The following is a 14,163-nucleotide window of genomic DNA, read 5'->3' on the forward strand; positions in this document are numbered from 1 at the left end:
TATGACAAGAAGCCTGCCCTTGTCCTTGATTGGAGCGCATTCCGGGTGGACACGGGTGATGCGGGGAGTTAGTTGATCATTGCTCTAGGAGCAGTGCCACAGCTTCTTTAGTCCTGGGCAGACACTGCTCTGGCAATGATGATCTGCAGCAGCTTTCCCTTCCCTGGTTCAGGACCAGCTTTCCACAGTGCCCAGCTCTGTGCCGTTTGCCCAGGGATGCTCAATCAATAGGAATTGAATTAAAAGGCCCCTGAGGCTCCTGGATGCCTGAGCTGGTCTGGCCAGTGCTGCCCAGTGCTCTCCCTGACTCCCAGAACCCTGCCAGGTGCTAACAACGCCCTCCTGCGGTGGCAGGGACTGCTGAGGTTCTGAATGGAACAGAGAGCAGGCATCTCCTGAGAGATGTGTAAGCCAAGGCCCATGGGACAGCTGGTTGGGGAAGTGGCCTATGTCATATTAGGAATCAAAGAACAGCCTCGAATTGCATCCTTCGCCTGCTGGCGTTGCTTGAAGCCACAGCATTAAACCCACTTCTTTCCAGAAAGTGGCTGCACTGCACTTAAAGCTGTCATTCCAGTTCATGTTCATTTGAATGAATTCTAGCCCTTTCTCAAGAGGTAACTTTTAATTAGAATTGAGCAGCAGAAGGGCAAAGGTATTCAGAAAGGGAGGCCAAAGGTACCAGAGTTGGCTCCAGCTAGCCTTTTAACAGCCAGGTGGTTACTGCCCCAGACCTGCCCCCCATCCAAAGACTCGGTAGGCTGGGGGGGTGGGGGGTGTCTTACCACATAGGTGCTTCCGGCCCCCATGGGTCCTGACCTGGGGGGCATCACCCCCAGTGACAGCCTCACTGTGGCCCTCTTGAACTATGCCCTGCTGACTGCCTTTGGCACTGTCAGCTGTGGTTCCATGGGGGCATCCCTCCCTTTCTGTCAACCTGAAAGCTTTGCTGGCTCCAAATTCCACCATCTATTTTCAGATGTAAAACTGAGAGGCAGGGGTTAATAAGGAAATGGCCTTGGGTACTAATTGGGGTCAAGGCCATGCTAGTGTGAGCAAATTTTTTACCAGCACTAGCTTGGGGCCAGCAGCTCCCTAGTCCTCTGTGATCTATCTGGAACTGTGCCCACTGGGGACTCTGCTCCCACTCCCAAGCTTTCTGGGCGCTGGGGAGTCGGCTCAGCCCTGAGTCCTCCGGGGAGCAGGGGGGCAGAGCTGAGCGGCTGCCCGGAGTTTGGCTGGAGGAGGGGCCGGGGGAGAAGGAGGTGGGGAGATCCGGCTAGAGGGGAGGCTCCGACGTCTCCTTCCTTCCTGGTTCCTGCCGCAGCTGCCGCCACTGCTCAGTTCCGTGAGCAGGGAGCTGGCGGCTCGGAGACGGTGACAGAGGCGGAGCGGTGCGCGGGCCAAGGAGCACTGGTGTCCATGGACCCTGGGGTAAGGGGGCCGCGCTGGCATCAGCTGACATTCCCCAAGAAGGGGACATTCACCTGAAGCTGGTGGGTCTGCTCTTCCAGAGATGAGGGCGGGAATGGAGGTGGAAAGGGGGCACCCACCTGGCTCACCTCGACCTGCACCCTCTACTAATAGAGCCTCCCCTCCACCCGCAAGCAGTGAGGGGCCAGGATCCCACGGAGCCAGGAAAAGGGCACAGAGACACCCAAAACGCTGGAAGAGTTTGTTAACTTTCAATGGCTGAATGTAGGAGTTTTCCCCCCAGGTCAGCCTCTGGTAGCATGGGCCCCTCTGCCCTGACCTCCTGGCCATCCACACCCCACCACGTCCCTGTCCCCTCCTGGCCTCAGCTCCACCGGAAGATCTGGGCTGCTTCCCCAGCTTCAGGCCAACCTTGCCCCTCCAGTCCCCTCCCCCATCTCACACACACAGAGCCTCATGCATTATTGATCTCCCCGTGGAGCCAGGATGGCCAGGGCTGGTGCCAAGGGCGCCTGTGGGCACTGCTGCGGGACCTGTGCGGTCCTCGGCATGTGTCTCCAATGGCTCGTCCCCCGCTCTCTCCAGGTGGATGGCACTTCTTAGGAGCCCCAGGGATGGGGATGAAAGAAAGGAGGCTTGGGGGACGGGGGGACAGAGGGTCCGAAGTGGGCATCCTAGGGGGGCGATTGATGGGAGGCACAGGGGAAAATGCGGGCTGTCTCAGGCCTCAGTTTCCTCAGGCAGAAAAATGGGAGCCCAGGAACTAGAGGATATGGAGGCCAATTGGTGGGGAGCTGGGGTCAAGAGGTTGGGGGGCTCTGTAAAGGGATGATGGCAGAGGAGCCTCCATGCCGTGGTGCTGGGCTCAGGGATCCTGGTGGAAGAGGAGCTGGGTTGAGATCTCACATGTCTAGTCTCTGGATCCCTCTGTCCTATTCTGGGGCCTCTTCCTTCACTCCCCTGCCTCACCTCTGATTACCCCCAGGGAATCCTCCAGAGAAAGCATGGGGTGTTTCCTGGAGCTGGGGAATGTGTGAGTGCCTAAGGTGGGGCAGGGCTGACTTTTCGAGGTTTTCTTTTGGCACCGGCCTGCCTGCTGCGCGCTCCACCTCTCTGGGCAGCGGGCGCTGAGACCTGCCCAGAGTGGGGTGGGGACAGGCTTGGGAGAGGTGTGGCAGGTGAGCGGAAGATGTGCTCGGGGGCTCTCATCCCAGAGGGTGCAAGAGCGGCTGGAGGTGGGGAAGGTGATAGCCGAGTCTGTGCTAACAGGGTCTCTTTCTGCTTCAAGGGCCCCCTCAGGAAAAGGTGACATCTTTCCCCTTCCACACTTCTCTACGTCCTCAGCAGGGAGTGGCCACTCCCTTCCCCATGGACTTCCAAGAGCGGGACCCTCCCTCCCTGGCTGAGAGCACACAGTCCGCCAAGCCCAGCAGTGCCCAGCAGGTCTGAGGGTGGGGAGTAGGCAGTGGGCGCGCCGAGCTTGGCCCACAGGGGAAAAAGGCAGAGGTGGTCGCTTCACCGGCCGCTCCCCAACTCTATCCTGGACTGCAGGCCTCCGAGCTGTGGGAGGTAGTGGAGGAGCCTCGGGGCCGGCTGGGGGCAGAGGGTATCATGCCTGAGAGGCAGGAAGGCCACCTGCTCAAGAAGAGGAAGTGGCCTCTGAAGGGCTGGCACAAGGTAAGGAGGCAGGGCAAGGGGAGGGGCCGGATGGGGGCGCCGGACGGGGATGTGTGGGGTTGCCGGGGGGTACAGTCTGTTTGTGTGTCAGAAGAAACTTCTGTATGGTTGCTCTCTCCCCACATCCTTTCCTCTCTGCCCCCCGGGCCCTGTCCCTTCTGGGCAACGTCACAGAGATACTTTGTGCTCGAGGATGGGATCCTTCACTACGGAACGACTCGGCAAGATGTGAGTCAGGGCCTCGGCTGGGGGATGAGGGAGGACTTTGGCCCCAGAGTGCCCTGCGCGGGCAGGGGGCTTCTGGAATCCCCCAGAGCAGGGTCTGAATCCCAGGGACACCAGTTATTGGGTGTGGGCTCTTGGGCAGGTTACTTCCCTGGGCCTCAGCTCCTCACTTCTATGGTGGAGAGAGTGCAGCCACCCATTTATAGAGTCTTTGTCTTGGTGAGGGCTCTCAAGACAGTGCCAGGCATAAAATAAGTACCCAAGACATGGGAGCTTTATCATCCTCGTCCTTGTCCTCCGCTCTTGCAGGAACAAGGAACTAAAGGCCTAGACACCCAGGCTCTCTCCAAGAAGGTGCTCCTTTCTCAGCCTCGCAGATTCCTGAGGGTGGGAAAAGTTTTCCTTACTCTGTGACTGCCTAGAGCTCAGATTGTGACTTGGCATAGCGGGGTGTCCTGTGCGCAGGAGGACGACTGACAAGTCCTGCTGATACTGTGACTTGGGCATGAGGGTGAACCTGCTGCCTGGCCCTTGAGCCTAGCGTGACCTCAGTGATGGTGGCCCTGGTGGCCTAAAACCAGTCCTCCTTTCCCCCTCCGATCTCTCCACCCCAGATCACCAAGGGGAAGCTCCATGGCTCCATTGATGTCCGACTGTCGGTCATGTCCATCAACAAAAAGGCCCAGCGCATTGACCTTGACACTGAAGACAACATCTACCACCTCAAGGTGACATCCCTGGGAGCCAGGTGGTGGCTTGGTCCCCAGCCTGTCAGAGGCACTGGGGCACGCAGGAGAGAGGGACAGGGGCCGAGGGTCTGTCTGAGTTTGACCAGAAGGGAGTTCCTACCATGTACAATAGCCAATGGCAAACTGGCCCTGTTGGCTGTTGTGTGAACAGGAACAGAGCTGAAGGCTTGGAGACCTGCAGAAGCTGTTTCTGCCTCCCCGCAAGGGACCTTTGCACAAGCTGTGTGCTATAGGGAGAGACCCTGCCTGCCTGCGGACCAGAGCCCCAACTTCTTGCCTCTAGAAAGCAATCCTTCCTTTCATGCATCCCTCCCCTTCTCCATCACCTCTGCAGATCAAATCACAGGACCTGTTCCAGAGCTGGGTGGCTCAGCTGCGTGCCCACCGCCTGGCCCAGCACCCGGATGTGCCCCGAAGCCTGCTGCCCAGCACCACTCACCGGAAGGTAAGATGGGCCCTGGGGCAGCGACAGGTGATGTGGGGATTCAGGATGAGACTCAGGGAGGCAGGCACCTTGCTGACCCTTGACTCACCCCACAGGTTCCTGGTGCCCAGCTTCCGGCAGCGGGTAGTGCCTCGGCTCTGCCAGGGGTTGGACCTCGGGAGAAGGTGTCTTCCTGGCTGAGGGACAGTGATGGGTTAGACCGCTGTTCTCATGGTGAGGGGCCCCTGGCACTGCGCCTCCGTGGGAAGGGCCCATGCTATTGCATCTAGGTGGCGTCAGCAGGCACAAGGAGGAGAAAATGTTACCTCCATCCCTGCCTCTGGGAGCCCCAGTCTGATGGGGGAGACAGCCTCCGTCTCTAGGCTGATCAGGTCTCCTAGGGCCCTGCCCTGGGGAGCCTCAGGCTTACAGAGAATGATGGGGCTCGTGCTCTAGGCATATAGACAGACCCGGACACAGGGCCAGGACTCATGAAAAAGAAGATCCAGAATGCCAACGCAGGGAGGGGTCCTGAGGAGTAGTGCCAGGGAAGGGGTGTGCACTAGAACCGGATTCCTGGAGTTGCAGGCTGCGATGCTGGCCTGGGAGAGGGAAATGCAAACCAAGGGGGGAGAGCAAGAGTGGGAGCCCCCTGGCCTGTGTGGAGGTGGCCGAGGTAAGGTGTGGTCTGGGAACAGAGTGCAGATTGGGGTACGGGCGCTTCCGTGAGGCCAGACCAAAGGGTGGGAGCTGGGAACTGCTTTGGGCTCGTGAGTGGGGGAGGGCAGCCAGTGTCGGCATTTCCGTGGCTGCCGGTGAAGTCTTTGGAGGAGGAAGGGAAGCTAACGGACAGACTCTGGGGGGCCTGGCCAGTGTTGGGAGAGGGACTTCCTCATTCATCCTTCCCGCAGAGCTCTCTGAGTGTCAGGGGAAGCTCCAGGAACTCCACAGACTCCTCCAGAGCCTGGAGTCCCTGCCCCGGATCCCCTCAGCCCCTGTTATCCCCACACACCAGGTAAGGTCCAGGGGAGGAGGCAGGGGCCCGCCCAGGGCTATCTCCGCTCTTGCTGTCTTCATCTCCATCACTTCCCCGGACAGGTCCCCAGTCCCCCTTATATGCTGCGGTTTCCTGGAGAGCCACCATCTCCCCGTTGCCCCTCCCCACCGTGTCCAGACCGCCTCATGGTTGTCTTTCTGCCCCTTTGGAGCGACCCCTTCCTCCTGTGCCCAGGCGGCTGCCAGGCTGTCGGTCTTCTGCCTCCGGGATGCTGGTGTCTCTGCGTCCTCCTTCATGACCGTCTACCTCTCTCCCGGCTTTGGTGGTCTTCCCCACCCTGGGACTGAAACTCCCTCACCTCGACTTGCCAGGCCTCGGTGACGACCGAGAGACCCAAGAAGGGGAAGCGGACCAGCCGCATGTGGTGCACACAGAGCTTTGCCAAGGACGACAGCATCGGGCGGGTGAGGTGGGGTGTGGACCCCGAGATGCTCGGTGGGAGGCTCTGAAGGAGGCTGCACCCTTCAACCCCTCCCCTTCGCCTACAGGTGGGTCGTCTCCACGGCTCTGTTCCCAACCTATCTCGCTACCTGGAGTCCCGGGACCCCTCGGGCCCCCGCGGGCTGCCACCCCCAGACTATGCCCACGTACAGCGCAGTTTCTGGGCCCTGGCTCAGAAGGGTGAGTGCACGCCCTGGGGGTGGCTGGGGGCAGGCGGGGAGAGGGAGAGGGAGAGGAGGGGAGTCTGATGGCCGGCCTGTCCCCACAGTGCACAGCTCGCTCAGCAGTGTCCTGGCCGCCCTCACCACTGAACGGGACCGACTGAGGGACCTGCACCAGGGTTCGGAGCCGTCCAGGCTGGGGGTGAGGCTGGGGGCAGGGTGGCCAGTGGGAGGAGCGGGCCCGAGCCCCGAGGACTGCAGGCCTGGGGGTGGTCCCGGACCTGGGCCGGGAAGGGAGGTTGGAGGAGGCAGGCTGCGCCCGGCAGGCTGGGGAGGGCTTCACCCGCCCCGTCCCGGCACCTGTGCCCTCACCCTCTCCCTGCAGGTCTCTGAGGCCGCAGCCGGCCCGAGGCGCCTCCACTCGCTGTCCGTGTCCTCCGACACCACTGCAGACTCCTTCAGCTCCCTCAACCCCGAGGAGGTGGGAGCCAGGGTGGGCTGTGGGGACCATTCCTCTGGGCCTTCTTTCTCAGCAGAAGTGAAGGCGTGGTTGGCGTTCAGACCTGAAACTCCAGCCCCTTTCACGGAACACGGGCAGCAGCCACATCTGGGTCATTTCTTAACAGCGTGCAGAGTGCTTTTGCTTTTAAGTCAGAGTCCCGTGAGGCAGTGATTCTTACCCTCAAGTTCACAGATGAGGAAACTGAGACTCAGAGGATCTAATTGATGGGCCCAGGCTCCCGTACTACATGGATTAGAATCTGGCTCCACTGTGTGCTGGCTTCATGACCCAGAGCCTCAGTGTCCTAATCTGCAAAGTGGGGGTAATAATTGCACCTACCTGGTAGGGTGAGTGTTGGGATTGATGGAGTTGATACACGCCAAGGGCTTGGAGCCAGGCTCAGAGTCAGTGCCCAGGCAGTTATTATGGAACCCGTGTCTCCTCACTTCCAGGCCGGGATCTTTCCACCAGGCCTTCGTACCCCACTACACTCGCTCCCCTCCGCATCTTCTCCTGCTCAGCAGGTCTCAGACTCAGATAGTAAAAGTCCCCGGTCACACTTCCCTCACAAGGGAGCTGTCAGGCCAGGGGAGCCCTGCCTGACTCTCCCAGCTGGGCCTTGGGCCTGACACCTGTCCCGCTCCCACAGCAAGAAGCTCTGTACATGAAGGGGCGAGAGCTGACCCCTCAGCTGTCCCAGAGCAGCGTCCTTTCCCTCGCTGATTCCCACACAGAGTTCTTTGATGCCTGTGAGGTTCTCCTCTCTGCCAGCTCTTCTGAGAATGAGGTGAGGGAGCGGGGAAGCTGGTAGTGAGAGAGGAGGGACCCTGGGAATAGAGGGGTGCGGTCCCGGGAGACTGGAATCTGTAGATTCCCAAGTCTTTTCTAACCACCTTGGCCACTTCTCTGGGAACACGTCCAGATCTGCTGGGTTTGTGCGGCCCTGCTTAGAAATGTCTGCTGGGGACCCTTCTTCCAGTTTGATGTGCTGCATCCCCATGGGTTCTACTGAAACTGCTGTCTCAGCTGCACCCCGTCATCTCTCTGTGACCTCGTTTCAGCCTTAGCACTCCCTTGACGCTCACCCTCCTGACCCTGAATCCCAGTAATCCCCAGCTTCCCTTCCCTCAGTGTCCCGCCAAGTCCCTGAGCTGTCTCCCTGCTAGTTGTAAGGCCAGGCCCTCTCCCTCCCAAGGTGGCAGGGCACGCCATGATTCCAGGCCTCCCAGGGCAGTGTCTTAGGGTTCAGACCCTCCCAAATATATTCTCTTCCCCTTCCCACCAAAGGGCTAGCTGGGCAGATTCTTGCCAGGCCCTGGGCACTGTCCAGCTGCCTGGGGGAGGCCTAGTCTGCCCAGCCTCTCATCTGTCCCTGGCCCAGGGCTCAGAGGAGGAGGAGTCGTGCACCAGTGAAGTCACCACCAGCCTGTCCGAGGAGGTGCTCGACCTCAGGGGAGCTGAGCGCTGTCAGAAAGGTGCCAGCCAGACGGGCAGGAGGGAGGGCAGGAGGTGGGCACAGCAATGGGGTTCGTCCAGGCCCAGGCCCCTTGGGAAGTAGTCCCTTGTAGTACTGGTGGGCTAATGGCTTCGGGTGCTGACTCCAGGGGTGACCCTGGGGGTGAGTAAGGCTAAGCTGTGACTGTGCTCCAGGGGTGGCCCTGGGGGTGGGGCAGGCTCAGCCTGGGGCTAGTCTCCACCCTGGGCTTCTGCGAAGGCTTGCATGGGCCTGATAGGCAGAAGGGCCTGCTTTTTAGCAGTGTGGCTTTGTACGTGTCATTTTCCTTCTTGGAGCCTGTTTCCTCATCTATAAAATGGGCTGAATAATTTTATTTGTTTTATTTTATTTTTTATTTTTTTTTGCGGTACGCGGGCCTCTCACTGTTGTGGCCTCTCCCGTTGTGGAGCACAGGCTCCGGACGTGCAGGCTCAGTGGCCATGGCCCACGGGCCCAGCTGCTCCGCGGCATGTGGGATCTTCCCAGACCAGGGCACGAACCTGCATCCCCTGCATCGGCAGGTGGACTCTCAACCACTGCGCCACCAGGGAAGCCCTGGGCTAAGTAATTTTGACATTGGTTTCTGTGCTTATAAAACGGAGCAGAAGCCAAGGGTGAGACTCAGGAAGGGCTTCTGGGGTGCAGGGTTTCTGTTTCCAACAGTGGGAACTGTCCTCTGGTTCTTAACTCTGATGCTCACCTAAATCCCCAGGAGCTCATCAAGAATTAACCACTCCCCACCACCCCCCCAAAAAAAGAATTAGCCCCTAGCCGCCTGCCCCATAGTGAGTCGAGCCTGGGGCCTGGGAGCGAGCAGACCTAGGAGCACCTCAGGAGCTCGGGAGGCCATGGGCCTGGATGCGAGGTGCCCAAGGCAGAGTGACAGGCGGGTTGGCCCCGGGATTGTGTTCCAGGAGGAGCCGTGGGACCACCCCGACGCCGATGCCTACCTGCGGCCAGTGGGCCCGGGGCCGACGTGAGCCTGTGGAACATCCTGTGGAACAACATCGGCAAGGACCTGTCCAAGGTGTCGATGCCCGTGCAGCTCAACGAGCCACTCAGCACCCTGCAGCGGCTCTGTGAGGAGCTGGAGTACAGCAGCCTTCTGGACCAGGCCAGCCAGACCACCGACCCCTGCGAGCGCATGGTGGGTCCGCCCAGCCCCCGCCCAGGCTGCCGCCACCTCCCAGGATCCGGTCTACGGGGCCCACCCCAGGCCCCGTCCTGGCTCATGGTAGGGTGGTGGCGGGGCGGCATCTCCTCTGATCCCCCGGCGCCCCGCCCCCTGCAGGTGTACATCGCAGCCTTCGCAGTGTCAGCCTACTCCTCCACGTACCACCGGGCGGGCTGCAAGCCCTTCAACCCTGTCCTGGGGGAGACCTACGAGTGCGAGCGGCCTGACCGAGGTTTCCGCTTCATCAGTGAGCAGGTGAGGCCCTGGAAGAAGTGGGCTGGTCGGGGCAGCCATGTGGCCAAGGCCGGGGAACAGCCGGGCTTCAAGGGGCCAGGGCGTGGGCGAGAACACCCGACAGTCGGGCCGTCAAGGGAGGAGCTCCCCGCTCCTTGGGGAGAGGGACTTCAAACAAGGAGTTACTGTACCATGTTCTAGAGCTGGGATTGTGGAAGCTCATAGGAGGTTATTCAGCTCTATTGGTTGCTTGGTTTTTAAATCCTGAAGGCCACGGGTAGTCACGGGAGAGTTTTAAGCAGTAGAGTGACATGCTTAGAATTGCAGTTTGTAGGGAACACTCAGGCAGTGGTGGGCGCCAGGGGATGGGGAGAGGCAAGGAGGGCAGGCTGTGGGATCCCTGAGTTCAAGGTTCCAGATGGGGAGCTGTTCTAATGAGGGCAAGGCCGAGTTTTTCCAAGGGTGTGTTGTGGAGATTGCTGCAGGGTGGTAATCCGCTTTGGGGGAGAAGGTGATTAGGGAAGAGGGTCCTCATGGGAGGGCTGGCTTTCAGGCAGGGCATGGGTGGAGGCCCCACCTGTCACTGCTAGAGGACTTGGGCAGGATCTCTGGAGGGCACCATGCACAGGGTCTGCAAGGAGGGCCCTAGAGGGGAGGGAGGGAGAAGGGAGAACATAGGGGCCTCGTGGGAAAGGAGAGGGAGATGGAATTTGGGTGGTGGCCAAGGACACCTAGACAAGAGACCTGGAACTAACTGGTCTTCTGGTTCCCAGGGGAACTGGGGATGGGGGTGAGGGATGTTGGGGGCCTGGGGTCAGGAGCAGACCCCAGGGTCCTCACGAGCAGCCTCTAGAAGACTTCCTTGCTCATCAAGGTCTCCCACCACCCCCCCATCTCGGCGTGCCATGCAGAGTCTGAGAACTTCATATTCTGGCAAGGTAAAGGGTGGGGCTGGGGGTGAAGCGCAGATGGGGGAGGGGCTGGAACACTCTCTGGTCTTATCTCTGCAGTCGTTCTCCTTCCCCCACCCAACTCCAGACATGAAGTGGAAGAACAAGTTCTGGGGCAAATCCCTGGAGATTGTGCCTGTGGGGATGGTCAATGTGAGCCTGCCCAGGTGAGTGTAGGCACAGGCCCAGCCTACAGGCCATCCTCCCCAGGCTGGGATGGGGAGGTGGGAGGGACAGGAGAGAGAGGCCTGGTCTGAAGCTGCTCAGGGTGGGGCAGTGTCTGTACATTTACACCTGGGTTAATAGCAGTTGTCAGTAAAGAAAGGTGAAAAGTCTTAGAGCTGGAAGGGCTCATCAGGGTCATCTGATCAAGTGGCTTTCGCACTTTTTGACCATGACTCACAGTAAGGAATGCATTTGAGACTTCAAGTCAGTGCACAGTAACCCATTCACACACACACACACACACACACACACACACACACGCACACAAGCCTAAAGTGATTCTAAAGTGATTTCAGGACTGCTCACAAACCACATTTGAAGCACCCTCATCTAGCCATGTTATAGGTGGGGAACTGCAACCAGAGGCCAGTGCAGGGGTGGGGAAGACCCTGGACTTCAGGGTCAGAAGTCCTGGGTGGGAGTCTTGGTTCTGCTACTTAATTAGACAAGCGGCAGAAAGACTTGACGCATCAGAGCCTTGAGTCTGCTCGTCTATAAAATAAGAGTAATAAAAAAAAAAAAGAGTAATAAGTAATATTCGACAGAAGTGGGGAGTAAACAGGCTGATATATGTGAGCAGACATATATCCCAAGGACATGGACCCGTCTATGTTTTTACCCCTGTGACTTAGGCCCTCTGGAGCTTTCTCAACAGATGGAGACGTGTTAGTTGAATACTTTCTGTGAAGGCTGCTTTGCTTTATAAATACGTCCTCCTTCATGGAAGGACCATGAGCTGGAACCAGGACCCCAGGGTTCCTTTCCCAGACCCGCATGACCTGCTCTGATGAGACAGGCATTCCCCGGCTCAGGTGGCACTTGTTCCCCAGGGCCGGCCAGCTGCCCCCTGCCATGCTCTGTCTCTCTCAGGTTTGGGGACCACTTTGAGTGGAACAAGGTGACGTCCTGCATTCACAACATCCTGAGTGGCCAGCGCTGGATTGAGCACTACGGGGAGGTGCTCATCCGGAACACGCAGGACAGCTCCTGCCACTGCAAGATCACCTTCTGCAAGGTGGGTGGCCTCCCTGCCCCACCTGTCCATCCCAGCAGCTCGCCCCGGGGAAGAGGAGGGGACACCTCCCTAAGCCCTCTGTCCCACCCCCCACCCCAGGCCAAGTACTGGAGCTCCAACGTCCATGAGGTGCAGGGTGCCGTGTTCAGCCGAAGCGGCCGCGTCCTCCACCGACTCTTTGGGAAGTGGCCCGAGGGCCTGTACCGGGGACCCCCGCCGGGCGGTCAGTGCATCTGGAAACCCAGTAAGTGGGGCGCTTGGGGTGGGCTGGGCAGAGTTGAGGGCAGCTGTGCACAGCCCACCTGCCCCAGCCCCCTGCCTTCCCCCTAGACTCAATGCCCCCAAACTATGAGCGAAACTTCGGCTTCACTCAGTTTGCTTTGGAGCTGAATGAGCTGACGGCAGAGCTGAAGCGGTCCCTGCCTTCCACAGACACGCGGCTCCGGCCAGACCAGAGGTCAGTGCCAGGCGGGTGCCGCTCCGGAAGCTCCGGGCTCCTCCCTCCCCACATGGGTTTCCACGCAGACCTGGGACTATGTCCTTCCTTCCTTGAGTTGCCTCGGGGAGATGGGACCCGTTTGGGGGCAGAACTGGGCAGGCACAGCAGCCTTGGATTTGGGGGCCTCTGAGAGTGGGCAGTTCCGCTGACTGCCGTCTGGATGCTCAGGTACCTGGAGGAGGGGAACATACAGGCCGCCGAGGCCCAGAAGAGAAGGATTGAGCAGCTTCAGCGAGACAGGCGCAAAGTGATGGAGGAGAACAACATTGTCCACCAGGCTCGCTTCTTCAGGTGCCTCTGCCCCCCTCTCCAGGTCTCTCTGCAACCCAGGCCCCCCTCCTCCTCCCCACTAGCCCCTTCCTGCTTCGAGTGGGGCCGGCAGCATCTCGGGACCCCGGCCTCAGTGCTGGATGTTCACCCCTCTTCTTCCATGGCCCCCTTCCCCCCAGGCGGCAGACAGACAGCAGCGGGAAGGAGTGGTGGGTGACTAACAACACATACTGGCGGCTGCGGGCCGAGCCGGGCTACGGGAACCTGGACGGAGCCGTGCTCTGGTAGCCCAGGCCCCAGGGGCAGGAGGCCCCGGTCCCCCCTCCTGCCCCCACCCTGCCACGGACACATGGGCGAGGCCAGGCTCTCCCACTCACTGCCCTGGAGACCAAAGGGGAAGCCCTGGCTCTGGCCCTCTCCCCTCTGCCGGCCAGAGGGGCTGCATCTCAGCCCATCACCCACCCCTTGTTTGGGGTGGGAAGCAGTATTCGTGCTTCCCCAGTCTTGTTGCCCCAGACAACCAGCATGTAAGACCCTCCTTGCTCTGTCAACCCCTTCCTTACCCCCTGGGGTACTTGGGGGAGACTCCAGGCCCTCCAGGATCTGTTCCCCATTTCAGTGCCTTCCTAGGACACAGGGGACCCCTCGACGTTCCCCAGGATTCCCATGCCCAGGACTCTGGCCCCAGCTGTGAGGTTGGAGCGAGTGAAGGAGAGGGGATGGCCTTTTCTCCCACCCCCGTCCCTCCCATGCCCCATCTCCAGCATCTTCTCCCCCTGCCCTGGCCCAGAGGGGCTCCCTTTGCTTGGCCCTGGTAATTTCTCCTATCCTCCTGGATCCCCTTCTCCCAAACTGCAAAACGCCTGCAGCTCCTTCGTCCCTGGTCCTCAAGTGGTTTCCTTCAGTCTCAGCTCAGTGGATCCCCCAGAGCAGACAGGGCAGGAAGGGCGCCTGGCCCCTGACCCACCCGGAGTGAGCGAGCACTCATGAGAGTGTTGGTTTGTGTAGAAGAGTGTGTGCGTGTGCCTGTGTACTGCTTGCGGGCGAGCAGGATTCCTCGTGTAGGCCGGATGCCCCCCGCGGGGGGTCCGCCACCATTGCTGCTCATTTTACCAGTCTGCCTCTGATTAAGGTGAATTGCTATGACATTCCAAACTCCAGTAAAGACTGTCCCAAACTTTGGCCTGTGACCATTCATTGAAAAACACGTGCGCTCAAGCCCAGTGAAGGCCCATAGCTCCCCACTCACCTGGGCTAAAGACCCAATGTCATCTCTCTCCCTGAATCCTCACCTCCTGTCAGTTCTGCCTCAGTGTCTCTCTGACCCCTTCTCGTGATTGCACCTAGCTTAGGCTGGGCCCTTATCAACTTTCGCCTGGACTATTGCAGTATCCTTGGAGCCTCCAGTCACTTCCATTCTAATGCTGGCTTTCAGGGTGATATTTTAAAAGAGAAATATGGCACCTCGTACCTGCTTCAAATACATCCATTGCTTCTGAGCGCCTCAGGGGAAAACCCAAACTCCTTAACCAGGCAGAAAACTGTGTGGTCCCTGTCCCCCTCTGGCACAGAAGCTGCCCCCACCCCAGCATCCTCCGTCAGGTCTGTGCTCACCCTCTCACCCCCTCAGT

General features: G+C 59.7%; 1 protein-coding gene across 8 annotated transcripts; it reads left to right on the plus strand.

The window, feature by feature from the left end:
* Window positions 1–1,293: 1,293 nt before the first annotated feature.
* OSBPL7 (oxysterol binding protein like 7) lies at window positions 1,294–13,731 on the plus strand. 8 transcript variants are annotated; one of them, XM_089901151.1, is made up of 24 exons: window positions 1,306–1,434; window positions 2,723–2,877; window positions 2,986–3,111; window positions 3,286–3,339; window positions 3,646–3,690; window positions 3,951–4,064; window positions 4,420–4,530; window positions 4,626–4,743; window positions 5,421–5,524; window positions 5,878–5,970; window positions 6,055–6,187; window positions 6,276–6,370; window positions 6,554–6,649; window positions 7,320–7,457; window positions 8,052–8,145; window positions 9,080–9,312; window positions 9,457–9,594; window positions 10,448–10,511; window positions 10,612–10,690; window positions 11,619–11,763; window positions 11,863–12,007; window positions 12,094–12,220; window positions 12,431–12,553; window positions 12,712–13,731. In XM_089901151.1, exons 2-24 carry the CDS (start codon window positions 2,803–2,805, stop codon window positions 12,818–12,820), a joined length of 2,559 nt encoding a protein of 852 aa, XP_089757277.1. In that variant the 5' UTR covers window positions 1,306–1,434; window positions 2,723–2,802; the 3' UTR covers window positions 12,821–13,731. The 8 variants fall into 8 exon arrangements, 7 of the variants coding, with proteins under 7 accessions (XP_089757282.1, XP_089757277.1, XP_089757280.1 ...); XM_089901152.1 differs by lacking the exon at window positions 1,306–1,434 and adding an exon at window positions 1,448–1,717; XR_016388990.1 differs by lacking the exon at window positions 12,712–13,731 and having other exon boundaries at window positions 1,295–1,434; window positions 12,138–12,220; window positions 12,431–12,541.
* The last annotated feature ends 432 nt before the right edge of the window (window positions 13,732–14,163 follow it).

The sequence above is a fragment of the Delphinapterus leucas genome, chromosome 19 (assembly GCF_059928025.1).
Source record: "Delphinapterus leucas isolate spDelLeu-1000000601 "Yukka" chromosome 19, BTC_Dleu_Yukka2, whole genome shotgun sequence".
NCBI classification, from domain to species: domain Eukaryota; kingdom Metazoa; phylum Chordata; class Mammalia; order Artiodactyla; family Monodontidae; genus Delphinapterus; species Delphinapterus leucas.

What these genes read in the sequence shown, in the direction of transcription:
- OSBPL7 (XM_089901151.1), top strand. Translation starts at nt 2,803, where the DNA reads ATGGACTTCCAAGAGCGGGACCCTCCCTCCCTGGCTGAGAGCACACAG. An exon ending in CTCTGAAGGGCTGGCACAAG is followed by an intron (nt 3,112 to 3,285) that starts GTAAGGAGGCAG and finishes GCAACGTCACAG; the next exon opens with AGATACTTTGTGCTCGAGGA. An exon ending in CCGACCCCTGCGAGCGCATG is followed by an intron (nt 9,313 to 9,456) that starts GTGGGTCCGCCC and finishes CGCCCCCTGCAG; the next exon opens with GTGTACATCGCAGCCTTCGC.